Source organism: Perognathus longimembris, chromosome 25 (genome assembly GCF_023159225.1).
Source record: "Perognathus longimembris pacificus isolate PPM17 chromosome 25, ASM2315922v1, whole genome shotgun sequence".
In the NCBI taxonomy this organism is placed as follows: Eukaryota; Metazoa; Chordata; class Mammalia; order Rodentia; family Heteromyidae; genus Perognathus; species Perognathus longimembris.
Window position 1 is genome coordinate 6,260,375 of NC_063185.1, and position 18,635 is coordinate 6,279,009.

Here is an 18,635-nt window from a genome sequence, read left to right on the forward strand (position 1 = left end):
GAAGACGGTCCCCAAGACGGGCGATCTGGATACGGAGAGACATGTTGAGGCAGAGCTGGAGGGTTCCTTGGGAAACTCTCTTTCTTTTATGTTTTCTTTTTGTATGCATCTTGGAACAACACAATTTTGGATTCCCATTCTGCTTCATGTCCTCTGAATACCAACTGAACAAGGCTGCACACTTCCAGACTCGTACTTCCTGTTCTCAGGTAGCGTCCGTCTCAGCCCTTTAGTTCTGATCCAGCGCCCCTCGGTGTGGCACATTAGAAGCCCACGTCATTCTTGGGAGGCATGTCCATTAGAAAGACAGGCACAAGAGTTAGGATTGTAATGAGAATGTGGATTCCAGGTAGAGGTGCTGCCCTTGGCCCTCCCTGTGCGAGCCGGTGAAAGGCATACACGGTGTGCGTGATTCAGGCCCCCGGCCCCATGGCTGGCCTCAGAATACAGCCCTGGCATATGAAAAACCAGAGCAATTTTGTGTCTATCAAAGCCACACAATCTGCAAGATCGAGGTTCGAAGCCATCTCAGGCAGAACAGATCTAGAGACTCTTTCTCCATTTAACCAACAACAACTAAAACATCAACTCTGGGCTGGAGGGGTGACTCAAGTGGTAGAGCACTAGAGTCAGAACACCTCATAAGTGTGAAGCCCAGAGCTCAAGCCTGTAAATTATTTAGTATGCTTTATATGCATCCTTGCTAAAGTACTCTGATTTTTCATCTTTGATTAATTATCGTGTTGAGATGGATAAATAGTTTTGAATCTTAAATCAACATCGTATTTCTGGGGTACACCTGACTGGGCCTTGGTTCTTCCAGTCTGATGTTGCCTTCTTTGGCTGGCTTGTGCCTTTGAGCCTGGTGACTTCTCTGTTCTCTGCTACATTGGTCTAGAGTTGTGTCTCCTCTAACACTTGTCCAGGCCTGGGATGTCAAGTTCATTCTAACGTCATGAAAGTGTTCCCTCCTTTTTATTCTCCAGAACGTGTAAGATTTTAATCTGTTTCCTGGGTATTTCATGAAGTGCCTCTGTGAACACTGGATGAGAAGTTGTTGTTTTATCATTATTTAATTTGTAAATAGATGTCCTTCTTGTAATAACTTCAGTACTTCATGTCTTTCCAAACCTTTCATTTCCTCTAGCATCTAAACTTTATTGAACCTAAGCTCACAATTATTTTTATTATTATTTTGAATCTCAGATCTACCTTTGGTTATTCCTCCTTTTCTACTATCATATACTTGAATTTTTCCTTCTTCTTGCTCCCTACAGTTTCATTTTTTCTCTTTCATTAGTTACTGCAAATTCTAAACATATGTTCTCTGTTTTTTAGTTATTAATTTCCAGCTTTGATGATCATAGGATGAGTTCTGTGTGATGTTTGTAACTTGGAATTTATTGATGGCTGCTTTATGGACTGCTAGGGGCTCAGTGTGAAATCCAAGTGCTAGCCAATACCACGTGGCCTTACTCTCTATTTCCTGTCAGACTGGTCATGGTCATTGTGTGCTACATGTTTAAACATCCATTATTATAGTCCGTTTCACCTTTATTTCCATTTACTTTTGCTTGTTGGGTTTGAAAACCTTTAGAAGGTGAACTCTCTTTTACAGCTTTTTGTTTTGTTTCCTGGCATGACACTACTGTCTAAAACAATAAGCCCAGTCAATATATTGTGATTATTGGAATATTTGCTACATACTCTTTGTTTGAAAATCCCACTGGACTACTTTCCTTTATCTTGCCCTCTCATTTTGTACTTTCTCATCACTCATTTAGTTATGAACGTCTGTTGCTGTTCTTCTCTTCTGGAAATTCTGGTATCTGTATTTCAATTTTTAAGTATAAATTAATAAACATTTCTATCAAAAATAAGAATCCTGGGGTGGGAACGTGGTCTAGTGGCAAGAGTGCTTGCCTCGCATACATGAAGCCCTGGGTTCGATTCCCCAGCACCACATATATAGAAAATGGCCAGAAGTGGTTCTGTGGCTCAAGTGGCAGAGTGCTACTCTTGAGCAAAAAGAAGCCAGGGGGGGCTGGGAATATGGCCTAGTGGCGAGAGTGCTTGCCTCGTATACATGAGGCCCTGGGTTCAATTCCCCAGCACCACATACACAGAAAATGGCCAGAAGTGGCGCTGTGGCTCAAGTGGTAGAGTGCTAGCCTTGAGCAAAGAGAAGCCAGGTACAGTGCTCAGGCCCTGAGCTCAAGGCCCAGGACTGGCAAAAAAAAAAGAAGCCAGGGACAGTGCCCAGGCCCTGAGTCCAAGCCCCAGGACTAGCAAAATAAAGAAAGAAAGAAATAACTAAGAATCCTATGATTTCTTTAATCTGACCACTCTTGTTTTATTAAGTATTTGTGTACTACAGTTTTAATTCTAATTTTTCTTAAGTGTTTGCATAATATAATTTTAATTCTAGTTTTAAGTTTTATAGGTCTGCAAATTGGAACATTTCTATTTCTATTTTTTGTACATTCAACATTTGTTTAAATTTACCCATATCAGATATTTCTTACTTTCCCCCATTCTTTCTTCCTGAATAATTTTCCTTCGTCTTAAAAATCATGTTCTGGAAGTTTTTATGATGAAGTCTGTTGGTCTCTTGATAGTGCTTATTTGGCTGGTGCTCTACCACTTGAGCCACACCTCCTGCCTGGCTTCTTGTCAGTTAAAGATAGAGTTGTACAGACTTTTCTGCCTGAGCTAGGTTTAAATCTCTATCCTCAGATCTCAGCCTGCTGGGTAGTTAGGATTACAGGCATGAGCTCCATGCCCATTCTTGTTTGATACTTTACAGCTACCATCTGGCTGTCTCTTGTCTCTGATCACTGTTCATAATGCGTCTGTCAGTCTAACTCACCATTTTTAAACATGGTCTCTAGACTCGTGATGTCAGGACCATGCTGAAGCTTATTAAAATTACAGTTTTTAACCCTATTTCAGAAATACTAAATCCAAACTCTGCAGTTGGTGTTCAGGAGTGGGTTTTATAGTCAGTCAGATGCTTTTTCACTTGAACAAGAGTTGACGGGTCAGCAATGTAATTATTATTGTTTGAGACATAAGATAATCCACCTTCTATTTCTGGCTGCTTTTAAGATTTTTTTTAACTTTACCTCTGGTGTTATATAAGCTAGGATGAGTTTAGGAATAGATTTTTTTTCTTTTGTCATTTTCTTTGGGATTGCTTGGACTCAGTGCATCTAACTTTTGGTGACGTCCATGACTTAATTACCTCTTAAAACGCTGATACTTTTCTGCTTGCTTCTGGAATGCCCTTTAGATGTATGTTGGCTGTCCGCACTTCACACTCCATAGGTGAAGCTCATCTCCAGTGCCCATGCCTTTTGCCCTCACCTGTACCATAGCAATCCCCCTATAACTCCCCTTTCTCTGGGGGTTCTCTTTCCTCCCGGAGTCTCCAGAATTCAGGTTAGGTGGCAAATTCCCAGGGGAACTGTGTTCTCTTGGCTCTTCTCCACTCCAGGTGGGAAAAAGGACAGGCACTGCCTGCCCATCCCTCCCCTCCACCATGCCATTGCCCCATCTTGATGGACTCTGGTGGGGCCCTGGGCTTCCTGGAATCTGTGTGCCTGTGCGGCCTGGGTGTTCGGTGCTGCCCGCACCTGCTGGCTGAGGATAGCAAGCACTGCTGCTCCTCCATAGCAGACTCGAGCGCGAGCATCAGCTTAGCTGTGCGGTGGGACTCGGCTTTCTTTTTAATACTTAAAGAATTCAGTATACTTCTGTCTTGATGGCTGGGCTATCATGAGATAAACTTTGTCCAGTGTGTTAATCAGGAATGTTTCTCTGAGCATCTTGGGAGCCAGTTCACTAAACACAGACCCCTGGAATTGTCTGAGTCCCCGATCCACAGGCCTGTGCTCACCCCACCTCCTCAGGTGATGAAAGAGTTAAATAACACATTCTTCAACTTCATTTTATGTCACAAAATAGAACTTTGCTTTGGACCAAAGCTGGCCCAGGATATTTTCCTATTAATGGAGCTGCCTAAGGACCCTCCTCGAGCATCCTTTAGGTTCTGTGGTTATGGTGGGAGGGGGGGTGGCACCTCGTTCCCCAGGCTGGCTGGCTGTGATGTCAGCAGTGACCTGAACAGTCACCACTGTTCTGCAAGGCGGCTCCAGCCAGCACCTCCATCCTGGCTGGGTGCTGTCTCCAAAGGGCTGAGTTCCCGCACTCGCCAGCTATTTGCTAAAGTAGAAAATGACTTGGGACTGACTCTGTACAAAATGTCAAGCAGTGGGACAAATAGCCATTCCCCTCATTAATCCCTACAGGCAGCGTCGGCGTGAGAGCCTTGCTTTTCCATAATGAAAATATGTCAGCCTGGAATGTATGTTTGTGCTATTGAGACTGAACAGTGAAATGGAATGAATTCTCTACTCAGCCCCAAGTGAAATATGGTAGATCGACTTTGAAAAACCCAAGGAAGGCTAAGATCATCAACAGACAGAAGGGCAGACAGTGTGTGATTAAAGTGTAGAGCAATTCTCCAAATAAAATTCATCTTAATTCACCCCCATCTGTAAGAGGAAGCAGCGCCACATGGCACAGTGGTTAAGGACACAGGTAGGGGCTTCCTGTCCTTGAAGCGCTGAGATTAGGGGATTTTACACACAGGGTGGACTCACAGGGCCTTGAAACACTGGTGGGCCATTCACCTTACTGGGGGCTGACGTCTGGAGAGGCAACACAGATGCTAGCAGAGGGCATGGTGGCAGGGTGGCATGCCCCAAGACACTGGAAGTCCTATTAGCCATTCTACATAGCTGGCCTCCTGGCTGTCTTCTGTTGTGTGCAGTGTGGAATTTAGGACATGTGGAGGTCAAGATCTGATTTCCTTATTGTTCAGTGTCAGGTAACTGTTCACTCATTCATGTTGGGAATTGGTGAATTGCCTGACTTTCCCATGGGCCAGGAAGTCTGCTGCTGCTGTGTGTGTGTGTGCGCGCGCGCATGCGTGCATGTGCACACACATGTGCATGCACGTGTGTGTATGATTATTACTTTGAGCCATCTTGAGACTTCAGTGCGATGCTGTAGACCCAGATGAGCACCCTCCGTTCAGACCTGACACGAGGTGGTCGCCTGTATTTCCTCCTCACCCACCCCTCACGTGGAGCAGCGATACTGTGCAAGGCCGGCCTGTCTGCATTGGCTGGGCTGGCGTGCGCAGAGCAAGCTCGGCACGGCCACAGCCCTCTTGCTCTCTCTAGCTCGTAAACATGGCCACAGACTGGGTTCTCAGTGGAGGAAGCGTGTGAACCACTGAGCAGACTATCAGCGATGTCTCTGGTTTTTCAAATGTGCAAGGCAAGGTGTCCTGGAGTCCAGGATGTGCCCTGCACCCACCCAGGCTCCCTTCTAGGAACCAGCTGGGGTTTGCATAAGAACTGAGGCGTGACCTTTCATTAGTCTTATTGTTTCTTTTGCTTCAGTGTGATTAGCGTTACAGCTTTTCAAAACTAATTTAGATTTCCATGAACAGAGTTCAAACTTGGAGGAAGAAAATGTTCTTGCTATATACACAAATGACCTCTAAGTCCCTTTTTAGAAAGTGATCAGAAAAGTGGTGAACAGTAAATCTAGGAATTGTAGGGCAGAATCACAAACCAGCGGAAAGGCAGGTAAAGAGAATTGCCATTGGATTTTCGGAGAGCACGTCTTGTTAGCTGTTCAGCCTCAGAACGCATGCTCCAACCCCCTGCACGTTGTTACTCACCACTGAGCTACCTCTGGAGCTGTAATCTTCCAGCTGCAAACAATGGCAAGCTCCCAGGCTGAAGATTTTCCCTCAGTGGACCTACCCACAGCTCACAGATAGTGTGAGTGCTAAAAATGAGATGTTCAGAAAAGACAGCTCTGTGGAGACAAAGGCCCGATGGCGGCCCGGGGCTCCGGGTGGGGAGACCGCGCATGGGTAATCGAAATGCTGGATCATTAAATGTGTGGTTGATAACGCTGTAGGCTTAATAAAAACCACACTTTCAGTGGATGGATTTTATACTAAATGCATCATCACTCAAAGCTATTAAAGAAATTCAAGTTTTATGAATTCATGAAACATTCAGTCTGCGTGAAGGTATCGATCAGGTGTCATCCTGGCCACGAGGGCGCTTTCTTTTGAAAATACCTTTCCAGGCTGAGTAAATTTGTCAGTCTGTGTGTATATGTGTGTATGTGTGTGTGTGTGCGTGTGTGCGCGTGTGTGTGTGTGTGTGTGTGTGCAGATGTGCATGTGCCAGCCCCTGGGCCTTGAATTCAGGGATAGGCACTGTCCCTGAGCTTCTTTTGTTCAAAGGTAGTGTTTTACCACTTGAACCACAGCTCCACTTGTAGTGTTTTTCGGTGGTTCATTGGAGATAAGAATCTCATGGACTTTCCTGCCTGGGCTGGCTCTGAACCCCAATCCTCAGATCTCAGCCTCCTGAGTAGCTGGGATGACAGGCGGGAGCCACCAGTACACAGCAGTGTTTGTCAGTCCTCTTTGTTCTCAGTTCCCTGTTGCTGTTTATGGGATAGGCAGTACATGCTCTACTGTGAGAAATGAGAAAGAACAGGACAGGAGTTGTTAATTACGGGGAACTATCTGTGAAATGTATTCTCAGAGTGACTCCCTCAGCCCAAACCAGAGTTCTGTGCAGCAAATCCTCATTCCTATCCCCAACCCCCAAAGTGCTAACTGCTCCATTTTCTGTCTCTGGCTTCGATTGCTCTTGTAGACCTCATGTGAAAAGATTGAGAGAAATTGAGTCTTTTTGTGCCGGCTTATCTCATTTAGCACGATGATTCAAGTTCCATTCACACTGTAACACATACAAAGATTTCCTTTGTTTTAAGGGCTATTGCTCCATGGGACCTATGGAGGCCATACTGTGTTTTCCATTCATTCCTTGATGGATGTTTGGGTTGTCGTCATCCCTAGCTAGCTATTGGGAATAACGCTCCAAACACCGGTAACTAAGAATCTGCTCAAGTCTCTGTTTTGAGTTCTTTGACCACCTCCATCCTGTCTTCCATAGTGGGGGCACCATTCACACGCCCACCACTGCACACGCATCCTTCACTAACAACATTTGTGACTCTTTTTTGCAATAACCATTTAAAATGTTACAAAGTGGTAGCTCCTTCATTTTTAATTGCTTGCAAAACTTTCTAGTTATGTCTTTTACTGATTTTAAAAACTAGTTTACCTTTAATTGCTGTTATAGGAATGCTTTATATATTTGGGGTAATTATCAGAATATGATTTGCATATATTTTTTTCTATTCCATGGGGGGCCTTTTCATTCTATTGGTAGTGCCCTATAATCCACAAGTTTTGGGTTTTCCTCTTGTTTGGGTGGTTGGAACTTTGGGCCTTGTGTTTGCTCAGCTTAGTTACTTGACCAGCTTGATCCACTGAGTTTTATGCTGGTTATTTTGGAGATGGAATCTCCCAACTGTCTTTTGTTTGTTTTTGCCCAGATCTGTCTGAGTAGCTAATAAGAGTACATGCATGATCCACTACCACTTAAATGAGCTATCTGTCTGTCCCTCTGTCTGTCTGTCTGTCTTGCTGCTCATTCTATTGGTAGCCTATCCAAGAAGTCACAGCCACACCTGAAGTCAGGACCTCTGTGCCAATCTCTCTGTTTACCTTTATGCCTGCACTTTATTACCCTAGCATTGTAGCAAGTTTAAAAATGAGGATATACAAGTCCTTCTGTTTAGTTCTTCTTTTCAAAGTAGTACTGGCTTATTGGAGTATCTTGAGGCTATGAATTTTGAGTTTTTTTTTCCATTTTAGCAAAAAAAATGTTGGGACACTGCAGAGGAATGTGTTGAAGCAGCAGGCATTGGGTTTACAGAGGCAATATCTGCTCTATGAACAGAAATGCTTTTCGATTTTTGTCATTAATTTCTTTCTGCAATATTTTGCAACTTTTTAATGTTTAAGTTTTTCCTTGTTGGTCATTTTGTTTCTAATTGTTTTACTGTTTGATGCTATTGCACATGAAACTGTTTCCTGAATTCCCTTACAGAGTTTTCAGATTGAGGACACAGGGATGCTAATGATTTTTGTGCTTGTTGAATTTACCCCTGGCAGATTTACTGTGTTAGTTTGGAGGTGTCAGGTCAGCAGCATTGAAAAGTGTCACTTGCAAATGGAGGCAATTTTATGTTCTTTGCCTGGCTAGAATTCCAGTACTCCAAGTTCTCCCCCCCCCCCCCCCCAATAGTTGTTGAGACCTGGGTCCCAGGGTCGCTAATTTGATCGTCATTGCCTTGCCGTCCTCCTGACAGCTGGTCCCCACCACAGTGAAGGCCTGCAGCCTGCACACTCACGAACTCAGGCTTGAGTGTGACTTTCATCACTGCTTCTATTTGTGTCTGTCTGATCACGGGTGTGATCGGAGCTTCACTGCCTTTTGTGTGCTTTCTGTGAATTATTTTTATGTTCTACTTGCTGGTTGGTCTATATTTTTTTCTAGATTTGAACATATAAGTATTTATATATAAATAATTATACAAATATATAATTTATATATATATCATCCTACGCTTTCATCTGATTTATGTCACTGATATCTATATATAGCTTCATTTTTATCTTTCGAGTTTATGATACATTATTAACTTTTATGGAAGCACACGTATCAGTCTCTTCCTTTATGGCGTGTTGGGATTTAAGGAAAGCCCTGTACGCCATTCCTGCCATAAGCACTTCAGGGTGTATTCTGTTGTTTTTAGTTTGTAAGACTTCGAGGCTGGGGCAGAATTAGCTAACCTGGAGTGACTGTTAGAGGAGCGGAAGTCAAGCCTGACCTGGAGACAGGCTGGGCCTTCCTCAGAGAGGATGCTTCAAGGCAGGTGGAGGTGTGCCATTAGGGAGATGACAGCCAAGGATGAGGGGCTGAGGAGCCGCAGAACTACAGGAAATGGCTGATCAGTGCTTGGGAGGCCCAACAGGAATGGCTGAGCATTGAGGGAGAACCAAGGGGTGAATGGCAGAGGGGACCACGGAGGGCTAGGCAGCCACGGCCACAGCAACGACTTCACCCAGTGTGGCAGTGTTGCTGCTGTGTCTCTGTTTTCTCAAAGAAGAGGTAGCTTTATGGAATGGTTCTGGTTCTCATTTTTCATTTCTGGAGCCAAACAGATTTCCTGGCCACAGGAATCCAAGCCGGACTGATTGAAGCAATTCTGAAATCTTTCCCTTTCCTAGAAAGGAGCATGGTTGTACTGTTACCTTTTAATCAGCTGCACGCCTGACACTAGAGGAGGGCCTGCTCCGGGCCTCCTCCCCCTCCCCTCTGCTCCGCCCTGGCCCTGGGTGGGTCAGGGAAGGTGGCAGCGGGGTGAGTGCGGCCTCAGGAGCCATGCTGGCTGCTTGCCTGGTAACCTCTGCTGATAGGAGAGAGGCATTTGAAGTGTGTGCACAACTCTACCCGGCCCTGCCATTCCCTCTGGCAAGAGTTACTTTGTGGGTTTATAAAGCACCTTTCTTGAACTGTCAATCTGTAAATTGTCTGTAAAATCTCACCCAAGAGGTAAAGGAACGGAATTATTCATAAGGCAGTTTGTACCTCTGTTCATGGTGAAATTACTCACTCAGGGTATAATTAGATATGCTGGCCCAAATGTGGATAAAGTTGGGAAGGAAATAGTTTCTCTTCCAATTTGGGTGCTTACTGATGTGTTTGACAGACATCTGGTGTGTTAATTCACAAACGGGGGAGAAGTCAAGGCCTTTGTAAAGGGGAGAGGCACCTCTACCCCAAGGAGAACTAGAGAATAGGCAGAATTGGAAAAGTGCAGCCCCGTGTGGTGGTACACTTCTTTAATTCTGGCTACTTGGAAGGTGGAGGTGGGAAAGTCATAGTTCAAGGCCAATTGAACAAAGTTAGAAGACCTTAAAAAAAAAAAAGAAAAATTAAAAGCAAAAGGATTGGGCTGTGGCTCGGGTGATAAAATGCTTGTCTTGCAAAGGTTGAAGAGTGGAGTTCAAACTGTAGTACCATTACAAAACCAGTTCAGAGTTCTCAGGATGACAGTAATGAGGTCTGATGGCAAATGCAGCTACCGGAGGCTTTGGGGAGCAATGGCTGTGCGCAAGGCACAGGTTGGGCGTGCATACCATGTGGGAGGGAGGAGGCCAGGCTGTGTCCCCTCACGTTGATGGAAGGCTTTGGTTGCTGTCCTGTCCCTAGTGAGTTCACATTGGTGCTAAGGAAACACAAACGCTGAAATATTGCGGACAAAGTAAAATTTATTGAGACAGACAGAAATGCACCTACTCAGGACTACAGGTAAGCATTGCTATCAACCAAAGAGCTGGGTTCACATTCCAGGTAAGTCTACATGGAAAAGCATTCAGAATACTAGTTTGTCTACGTCACTATTTCATCTACAAGTAGGGACAACAAAGCGACACTGGATTTGATGGCTCTCCTTACAAGGCTACACGTGGAACAGGGACAAACATCAGTGACTTTGAGAAAAAGGTATAAAAAGACCAAAACCCACCCACTGTAGAAAGGGCTCCTGGATGGGGCTACACAGGGCGGACCACACGGGCAGGTGCTGGGCTGGCTGTAGGTGTGACGGGCATCTGGAGCGGGGAGCTGCAAGCGCAGCATTCCCGTCTTCCTACAACAAGATAGCAACAAGGCAACCAGCCGGGGTGCAAGACAACCCTCAGATTGGACTTGAGTCCTGTCATAATGGTTTTAGGTAAATTAGCTCTTGACTGAATGAGAATAAAATATTCACTGAAGAGGTTCCACAAATGAGTTAGTGAAGATCCAGCCCTTTCACAATACTGTCTCCCCCTCTACCGATGCATATCTCCTATGCACTTGGTCATTGTGATGGAAAGGCCCTTCCAAAAAGAGGAAAGCAGCAGTCCTCCTAGGGATAGTCATTTAAAACCTCATCTTAAGGCCCACCGTTAAAGGACTCAAGGTCTTGAAAAACCTGATGCGCTTTGCCCGAGTCAGATACAGAAGGTAGTGGTGTTCCATTGATTCTAGTTCCAGTCTTTGGAGGGTTTTGTGTTTAATATTTTACTGAATCAGAACACCTCGGAATGTCTGGAAATGGTACCTGGCCCTGGGAAGTGCTGACTGAGTACTCTTCTCCATCATTAAGTTAGGGAAGTGCCGAATGAGTATTCCTCTCTGTCATTAAGCTAATACCAAGGATCTTCAAGTGCCATCTTAATTTGACACTTGTCATAAGATAATTAGGCAAATTAAAAATCAGTGGTTCATTCTGCTCCTGGAAGTTTCTGTAAGTGAAGTCGATTTGTCGAATTTAATGTGTTCTCGTGTGCATTTCTTCCCCCAAGCTTGGAGAGGCTAGAAACAACGGCTTTTCTTTAATGGTCTAAACTGAGTCTCTAAAAATATATCTTTCTTGTGTGCTCTATTATAATTTAGCTGCAATTAAGCACCTGTTTTCTAAATTATGCTCTGAGTTTTGTTTGTTGGAGGGGAAAACCCTGTGCAGAGGGAGGTGGAGTTGGAGAGTTTGCTTGTGTTCACCACGTGGGGATGGCGCATGGTATCTCAGGGGCTTGGGGTTCGGGGATCTACAGGCCAAAGATGTTGGTGGCACCCCATCTTTTAGAGGCCACCTCTAAAATGCCAATTCAACATGGGATTGATTCCCCAGCAGTGGGTGAGTGGACTTTTTGCCTGGTTTGTGGTGCTGAGCTCAGGCGGCAAGAGCGGGCGGTGTGGCCTGGCTGGGTCTTCCCCAGGTGGAGAGCTGGGGCGAAGGCATCAGTGTTCAGGGTCGTGTGTGAAGACGCCTGTGTGTGAGAGAAATTGCGAGGAATGTGGAGATGGTGACCCTACCGAATCTGGAGCTCGGCTCCCATAGTGAGCATGAGAAGAATGCAGTGTAGTGCTGGCTTGTACAGGGTCGGGTTGGGAGGAGGAGAGAGAGTGGATGCTTGGTGAACCCATCTGTGTCTTGTGCTGCCGCCGGCCGCTCTGTGGGCCTCCAGTTCCGGTTCTTTGCAAGTGGTGGATAGTTTAACAGTCTCTTGATTTGTATAGAGAAGACAAAAACAAAATAGTAAGAGCCTTAAGTCTTCTGTGGAATACCACAACGCTGTCTGTAGACATGGAGACCGCCCCTCAGCAAAAGCCCTTGAGGGAAGGGGTGTGGCTGAGGGCGCCATGAGGATGGCTTGTGACCCTGCCCATTGGGAGCTGCCACTGGGACAAGGCTGGGGCTGGCCAGCGTCAGAGCTTGGTGCATGGGGGGGGGGGGAGGGGGGGAGGGGGGCGGGCCCTCAGCCTGCATTGCAGGGACAAGCATTTGTGCGGCAGAAACGGTTCCAGGGCTGGACGGAGCTAATGTAGGTCTAATTTTTTTTTTTTAATGAAGTCTTACCAAATAACCAACACATTTTCCTGACAGATGTGTATTTGTGCAAGCATGCACACTCTCCTCCGCACACTGACACACACTGACACGCGTGCAGAGAGGCAGCCAGACCCCAGCTTTAAGCAAGAAAATCCATTCCCCACGGGGACACTTGGACTGAATTAAGGCTGCGTGGAGGAAGCCAGGTATGGTGAGGTGAAGAGTCAGCTTTAATCATCGACACCGAGGCGGCGGGGTGGGCGGGGAGGGGCAGTGTGGTCTTTCCACGACACCTACGAGACACGAGGGGGCACTGAGACACCACGGGCGGGGACCATGCGCGGGCGCCCCGCGTGGACTCACGGAGGTCACATGCTGGTCACGGACGATCTCACGGGAGGGGGGGGCAGGCCGCCGCCCTGCTCCGTCCACGCCGGAGCCCGCCCGCCCGCCCCGGCCCCTCCGGTCCCCGCCGTGCCTGCCGCGGCCCGGGCGGCAGGCCAGGCCCAGGACGGCGGGAGCCGAGTGGCCCGCGCCGCCGAGTCCGAGTCCGGTGCGGAGCGGGAGGCGAGGCGGCCGCCCCCGGCCTCGGCCCGGCCCCTACCAGGCGTAGCCGGCCTCGTCCTCCTTGTCGTCGTCGCCGTCCTCGTCGTCCTCCCGCGCCGCGCGCGCCCGCGGCTCCCGCTCGTCCTCCAGGTCCTCGGGCGGCGCCACCGCGCCGCTGCCGAAACCCGACGTCTCCAGCTCCTCCTCTGCGGGGAGGGGCGGCGGGTCAGGCCCGGGCCCCGCATCCCTCCTGCCGCCGCCCGCTCGCTCCCCGGGCAGCAGAGGTCGGGACCCCGGGGACCCCCGCGTACTCACCGCAGGCCACGGCGCCCTGCCTCCGCGAGCCCGCCAGCTCGTTCCCGTACTTGTCCACGCACCAGCACTGCCCCGTGCCGCCGTGGCACTGCGTGGCCCGGTAGTAGCCGTCCTCGGTGCAGCGCGGCACGAAGGCCCCTGCGGGGAAGGCGTGGCCGTCAGTGGGGGTGGGGGGCGGCCGGCTCCAGGGCTCAACCGCGCTGAGTGCTTAGGAAGCCCCGAGTGCTCGCTAAACCCTGGCACCCACCAAACCACACCTGTGCGTGCGTGTATGTGTGTTCACACCAAGCTGTAGTGCTGCTGCCGTCTAGTAAAAGGAAAACTGAGGCACAGGAAAAGCAATCTGCCCCAGGCACCTCCGGCAACCGCCAACCCAGCTTCCAGCCCTGGGGCTCCCCAGGCGCCACGAGTTCCTTTTGCGCCTGGTCCGACCGTCGGTGAGGGCCGGGCGGACCGCTGGTCCCGCAGACCCGGGCTGGTGACAGTGGCCGCCACTTTCCTCCTTCATGGAGGAAAGGAGGGGGACGCGGGGCTTGGGCCAGGCCCTGGGCCAGGAGGGCTCCTCTGTTCCTCAGTGACGCGCCCCGTGCTGGTAATGTAGCACTTTCACCCTTCCAATCATTCATTTCCAACAGAAAGCTCCGCCCGTGTTTTCTTAAGGAACACTACTACACCGCGACTCTTTCTATGCAAGTTCCTGGTGCATTAGCTGGAGTCACTGTACTCGTGCTCTAGATACTGTTTTTTTGTTTGTTTGTTTTTGTTTTTTAAATATGAAATGAGAGCCATCTCCTGAAGGAGGAGCCATTATTTTGGGGGTTGAGAACAGCATTTTGACGACCTTGATATTTTGATCAGTTGTGTTTTGCTATCTGCCAGCGCCCGTTTCATGGAGGTTTTCAGGTTTATGCTTCTGGTTTGGAAAATGTGGTTTAAGGTCCAGGAACAATCTGGAAGCCCCTTAGAATGCATTTATTTGATGCTGGGGCTGGAAATGTGTGTTTTGAAACCTCCCAAACCCAAGGCTGGGCGCCACGTGGCTATGAGGCCCACAGCTGAGCTTTTCTGCTTTGCTTGGACACTGCCCAAAGAACAACCCATCTAGGATACATCATGTCAGTGTATTTATTTCATCATTTTCCACTTTGGAATTTAATCATTTCAGTTTATAGAATTGTTTTTATAGTGTTTTGTGTTGAAAATTTAGTATCTGCTCTTTAAAATGCATGTGAAGTTAGGTTCCTCTAAGTTTGGCTTCTGTTGTTTAGTTTGGTACACAGTGTTTTCATTTGGTTTTAAAGCACCAAATGTGATCATTGAGTCTTTTGTGGGTTTTTCCATGGCAGATAATGCATGTATGTTTGAAAGCATATATAATTAATGCCAACCTGAAGGAATATGTATGCAAAATAGTCAGTTCTCCTATATCCTTTTTTCCTACTAGAACTGCACTGCAATTGTTACATTTTCTTTTAAAATTATGATTACACCAACTGATGGCATAATTAGGGTAAAAGGCACATTTTGGCAAGGTGATACTCTGGTTTTCGATAATGCAAATATATTTGCTTTTGCCAGCAATTGAAACATTGCTATAAAAAGGGTATTTACCATCTTATAATCTCAGATTTCCTTAGAACTGTTTCAGTTGTAACTTTAAAAATACCAACCCAGTTTGTGTCTCATAGTAAGCAAGTGGCTTGTTCACTTGTGATTACATACAGATCACTTAGTTTTATTCCTGCCACCCTATCCATCTTTGTCATGCTACTCCTGTTCTGTTCTCTCCGTGCCTTTCTTCTGAATATTTTAAAAGCAGCCTGGTCCTTCTGTTTCTGATGTTCTCGTGGCTACCCTTAAATAGCACGTTGTTCTTCCTAGTGAGCTCTAAAGAGAAGCTATTTACTTCTTAATAAGCCTGAAGCTTCACACATCTTATCATTCATCATGGCCCCAAACAATCTAGAATTTAATTTCAGCTTGCTATCCAAACACATCACTTCTCACTCCCAGTAGTTCTCCCTGGGCTTTCGTGTGTGGCAGATAGTCAGTGCCCGGGAGTGGACAGAATCTGCCGCACGTGGCACTATCTCTACAGCACACTTGAACTGTCTTTGGGATAAGTTTTAAGATGTAATGTTTCCCCTCAGCACTCTGGAATCGCTCCTCTGTTCCTACATTAGTACTGCTAATAGGAGGTCTGACAGTCTGTTTTTCATTCAGCTGCAGGTGATCTTCAGGATGGCTTTCTGCACATGGGTTTGGGCGTGACCCGGTCAGAAGCTGCTCTGGCTCACCCTGTAGCTTTTGACTTCCTGCCTTTATTTCTGATGCCTTCTAGAGTGAGTATGCTTTTATATGTGAAATTTCCTTTCATGGAATCTCAGAAAAGTCCCAACTATTGCACTTCAGGGGAAAAAAAAAAGACTTCTCTGATTTTTAAACCAAGATCCATGTGAGTCTAGAAGGTACGTTGGCACTCTAGTAGGAGATCAGGTGAGCTCAGGGGAGGAAGGAGCCCCGGACCTCCCAGTCAGCATGTAGGAAAGGCTGCCATAGGCCACTGGGGACTCCACAGCCTGCCTGGGCTTAGCCGGTGGGGGTGGGGTGGGGTGCACCTGACCCTAGTGAATACTCAGCGATAGAAGGAAAAAAGAAGCACAGACACCTTCACTAGCCCACAGATCTGAAAGGCAGGGAGCTTGTGAACAGATTTTCAAATAGACTGCAAAGGCAGAGAGCAGGACCTCGTCCTAGGAGCTGTGGTTAGAAAACAGCACTTAATAGACCAAAAAATAAACAAAAATGAGGCTGAGGCCCTGGCTGCTAAGAAGCAGGTGCTTCATATAATTTAATAAGATTAGTGCTTTTCCTAAGTAGGTAGTGATTGTGTAACTGATTATAATTTGTTGTTGCTTGTTTTACTTATTTAGATTTGAGTATTTCTGAATACAGTGATTATATATTAGATTTTCCTAGGCACAAAATGGTTTGTAAGAAATACACGGTATTTTTATGACTCAGCCAGAGTAAACTCTGTGCAGTGAGACCAAGGTAGGCATGTCATTCACGGGCACCGGGTACTGACTGTCCATGCAGGAGGCGATGGCAAGCTGCCCAGGGATGCTGGTGAGGACACGTGGAAAGGGAGCCCCACCCACTACTGGGGCCACCACCGCGGAGGCTCCTCAGGAAGCTACAAATGGACCTACCTAATGCCCCTGCCACACCACTGTTGGGCATGCGTCCAAAGGAGAGCAAAGGTCAAAGATCCTTCCACACACAAGTCTACTGCTATTCTGTCCCAGCAACTGATCAATAAGGTCAAGACAGTATGGGTGTGTGTGTACATAGATAGGTATCACAGAATATAACCCAGCCAGACATCATGTTGAATAAAGGCGCCGCATGTGGAGTAGAGATGATTAAGGACAGCACTGGACCAGGGCACACGTCCAGCAGAGGGCGATCCTGAGGGGCGGAGGATCAGAGTGTTGCATACCTCACACCATGAGAGAATAGTGATGCACACCTGAACACTGTTAGGCACACATCCCCTTTCTTCTATGTGTGGAAATAGCATCAGGAGGTAACAGCTAAAGACCACCACAAGACTAGCTGAATAACTGCTTGTGGGTCCTAGCCACATCGATGGAACCCCACACATGGCCTCCCGTGAAGGACTGACTGGCATGCATCACCGGACCAGACCCGTGGAATAGGAACCCGAGAAGCGGGCAGGAGTGGCAGGTAAGTTCATTTCCAGGTGACAGAGTGGAGAGGACACACACAGGGCAAGAGGAATTGCACTGTAGCATGGCCGGTGCTGGAACTTCTATTGGAACAATTAGCCCATTTCCTTTAAACAGATCAACGCATAGCGCAGGCTCCTTGGGCATTTCCTTCCCTCAATGGTTGAAGAGCATAATTGGGAATGACCGTGCTGAAGCTGTGAGCTAGCAAATGGAAAGGAAAGGAGACTCCGTTTTTAGTAAATGAGGGCTGCTAGGCATGGTGATGCCACCATTTCTCCCAAGTGCTGAGGAAGAGTGAGCTGTCGTGGGCTTGGGGGCATCACGTGCAGCCTCTGTCCTCACTGGAGGGGGTGGCGAGCAGCCCTTGAGCTGAACCAGCGCATCCTCCCGTGGACAGCACGCACTGGGGAGAGGAGAGGCTCTAATTTATGGGCCTCACGCATTAGAGCGAGGGAGACAGTGAGGGGCTCTCATCGCCAGTGGCCTCAGGGCAGGTCCTGGCTTCCAGCCCTGATCTCTGACCTTCTTGTGGGTGGAGCACGCGGCAGCCCGGCTGTGAGTGGCACATCACCAGCTGCCCTGAGAGCCAGTCAGGGAGGAGGAGGGCATTTCTGTCAGGACAGTGCCCCTAGCTGAGTGACCATCACCAGGCTGAGCACGACAGGACACATGGTGTAATTAGTTGTTTTAGCGAGTGACAAGGAACTGAACTTACCCAACAGGCTTTTCCCCTTGCTCAGCTTCTGAATTCTGTTCATTTCGTTCTGGCAAGGGAGACCTAAAAAATAATTTACGGAAGTCAGCTTCCAGATGGTATGGAATATAATCTCTAATGATTGACTTCGCTCCTGACGTGAGACGTAGACAGTGAGACACCTGGGAGTGGAATGACTCCATATGTGCTCACCACACAACAAAACAAACCCAGGCCATTAGTGTTGCTAATTAAGCCTCACATCAGAGTACTTAAAATAGTATTTCGAGGCTACTTGTGACACACTGGAATTTTTCTTCCTATCGCTATTTCAAGCAAAGAGTATGTGTCTAATAGTTTGCTAATAGACTTTGTGGTGGTATAGGGCTTTGAACTTGTGCTTGCTAGGTAGGCACTGTACCATAGGGTCTTGCATTTTTTTCCCCAGGCTAACTTGAGACCACCATCCTTCTAACTAGGCCTCCCCATAGCTGCAACCACATGTATGCCGCCACGCCTGACTGACTGGTGGGGGTGCGGGGTGCTCTAACTTTTTGCTTAGTCTAGTCCTGAACCAATATCCTCTCAATGTCCTTGGGATTACAGGTCTGAGCTTTCACCCCCAGTTAACCAACTTCCTCCACATTCTATTAGGAAGGTGGGATCTGCTATGGCTTGTTAGTGGTGAGTGCTCTAAACAAGTCCTTTGTCTATTCCAGATCCTGCTAGGGGAGGAGAGGGGTTTAGAACTCCACCAGGGATGGCTGTAAAGGCTTCAGAGCGGGGCGTGCTGGGGTCAGAAGTGAGGCCTCCAGTGCAGGTTAAGGCACTGCCTTACGTGCTGTGCTGCCGGAAGCAGCGTGAAGCTGCCCACTAGTAAGTAAAGGACAGATAGAAGGGGGCTAGTGGCTTGTGGGGTACATGTTGCTTTT

The 18,635-nt window shown here is 47.5% G+C and overlaps 1 protein-coding gene across 1 annotated transcript in view; it reads right to left on the reverse strand.

The window, feature by feature from the left end:
- Positions 1–12,881: 12,881 nt before the first annotated feature.
- Positions 12,882–18,635, reverse strand: part of Spock1 (SPARC (osteonectin), cwcv and kazal like domains proteoglycan 1) — a 377,507-nt gene continuing 371,753 nt past the window's right edge. The window contains exons 9-11 of the mRNA XM_048334044.1: positions 17,725–17,787; positions 13,255–13,392; positions 12,882–13,145 (exon numbers count right to left, since the gene is read on the reverse strand). Coding sequence (XP_048190001.1) covers positions 12,994–13,145; positions 13,255–13,392; positions 17,725–17,787 — 353 coding nt within the window. The 3' untranslated portion in view covers positions 12,882–12,993. The remainder of the gene's footprint in view (positions 13,146–13,254; positions 13,393–17,724; positions 17,788–18,635) is intronic.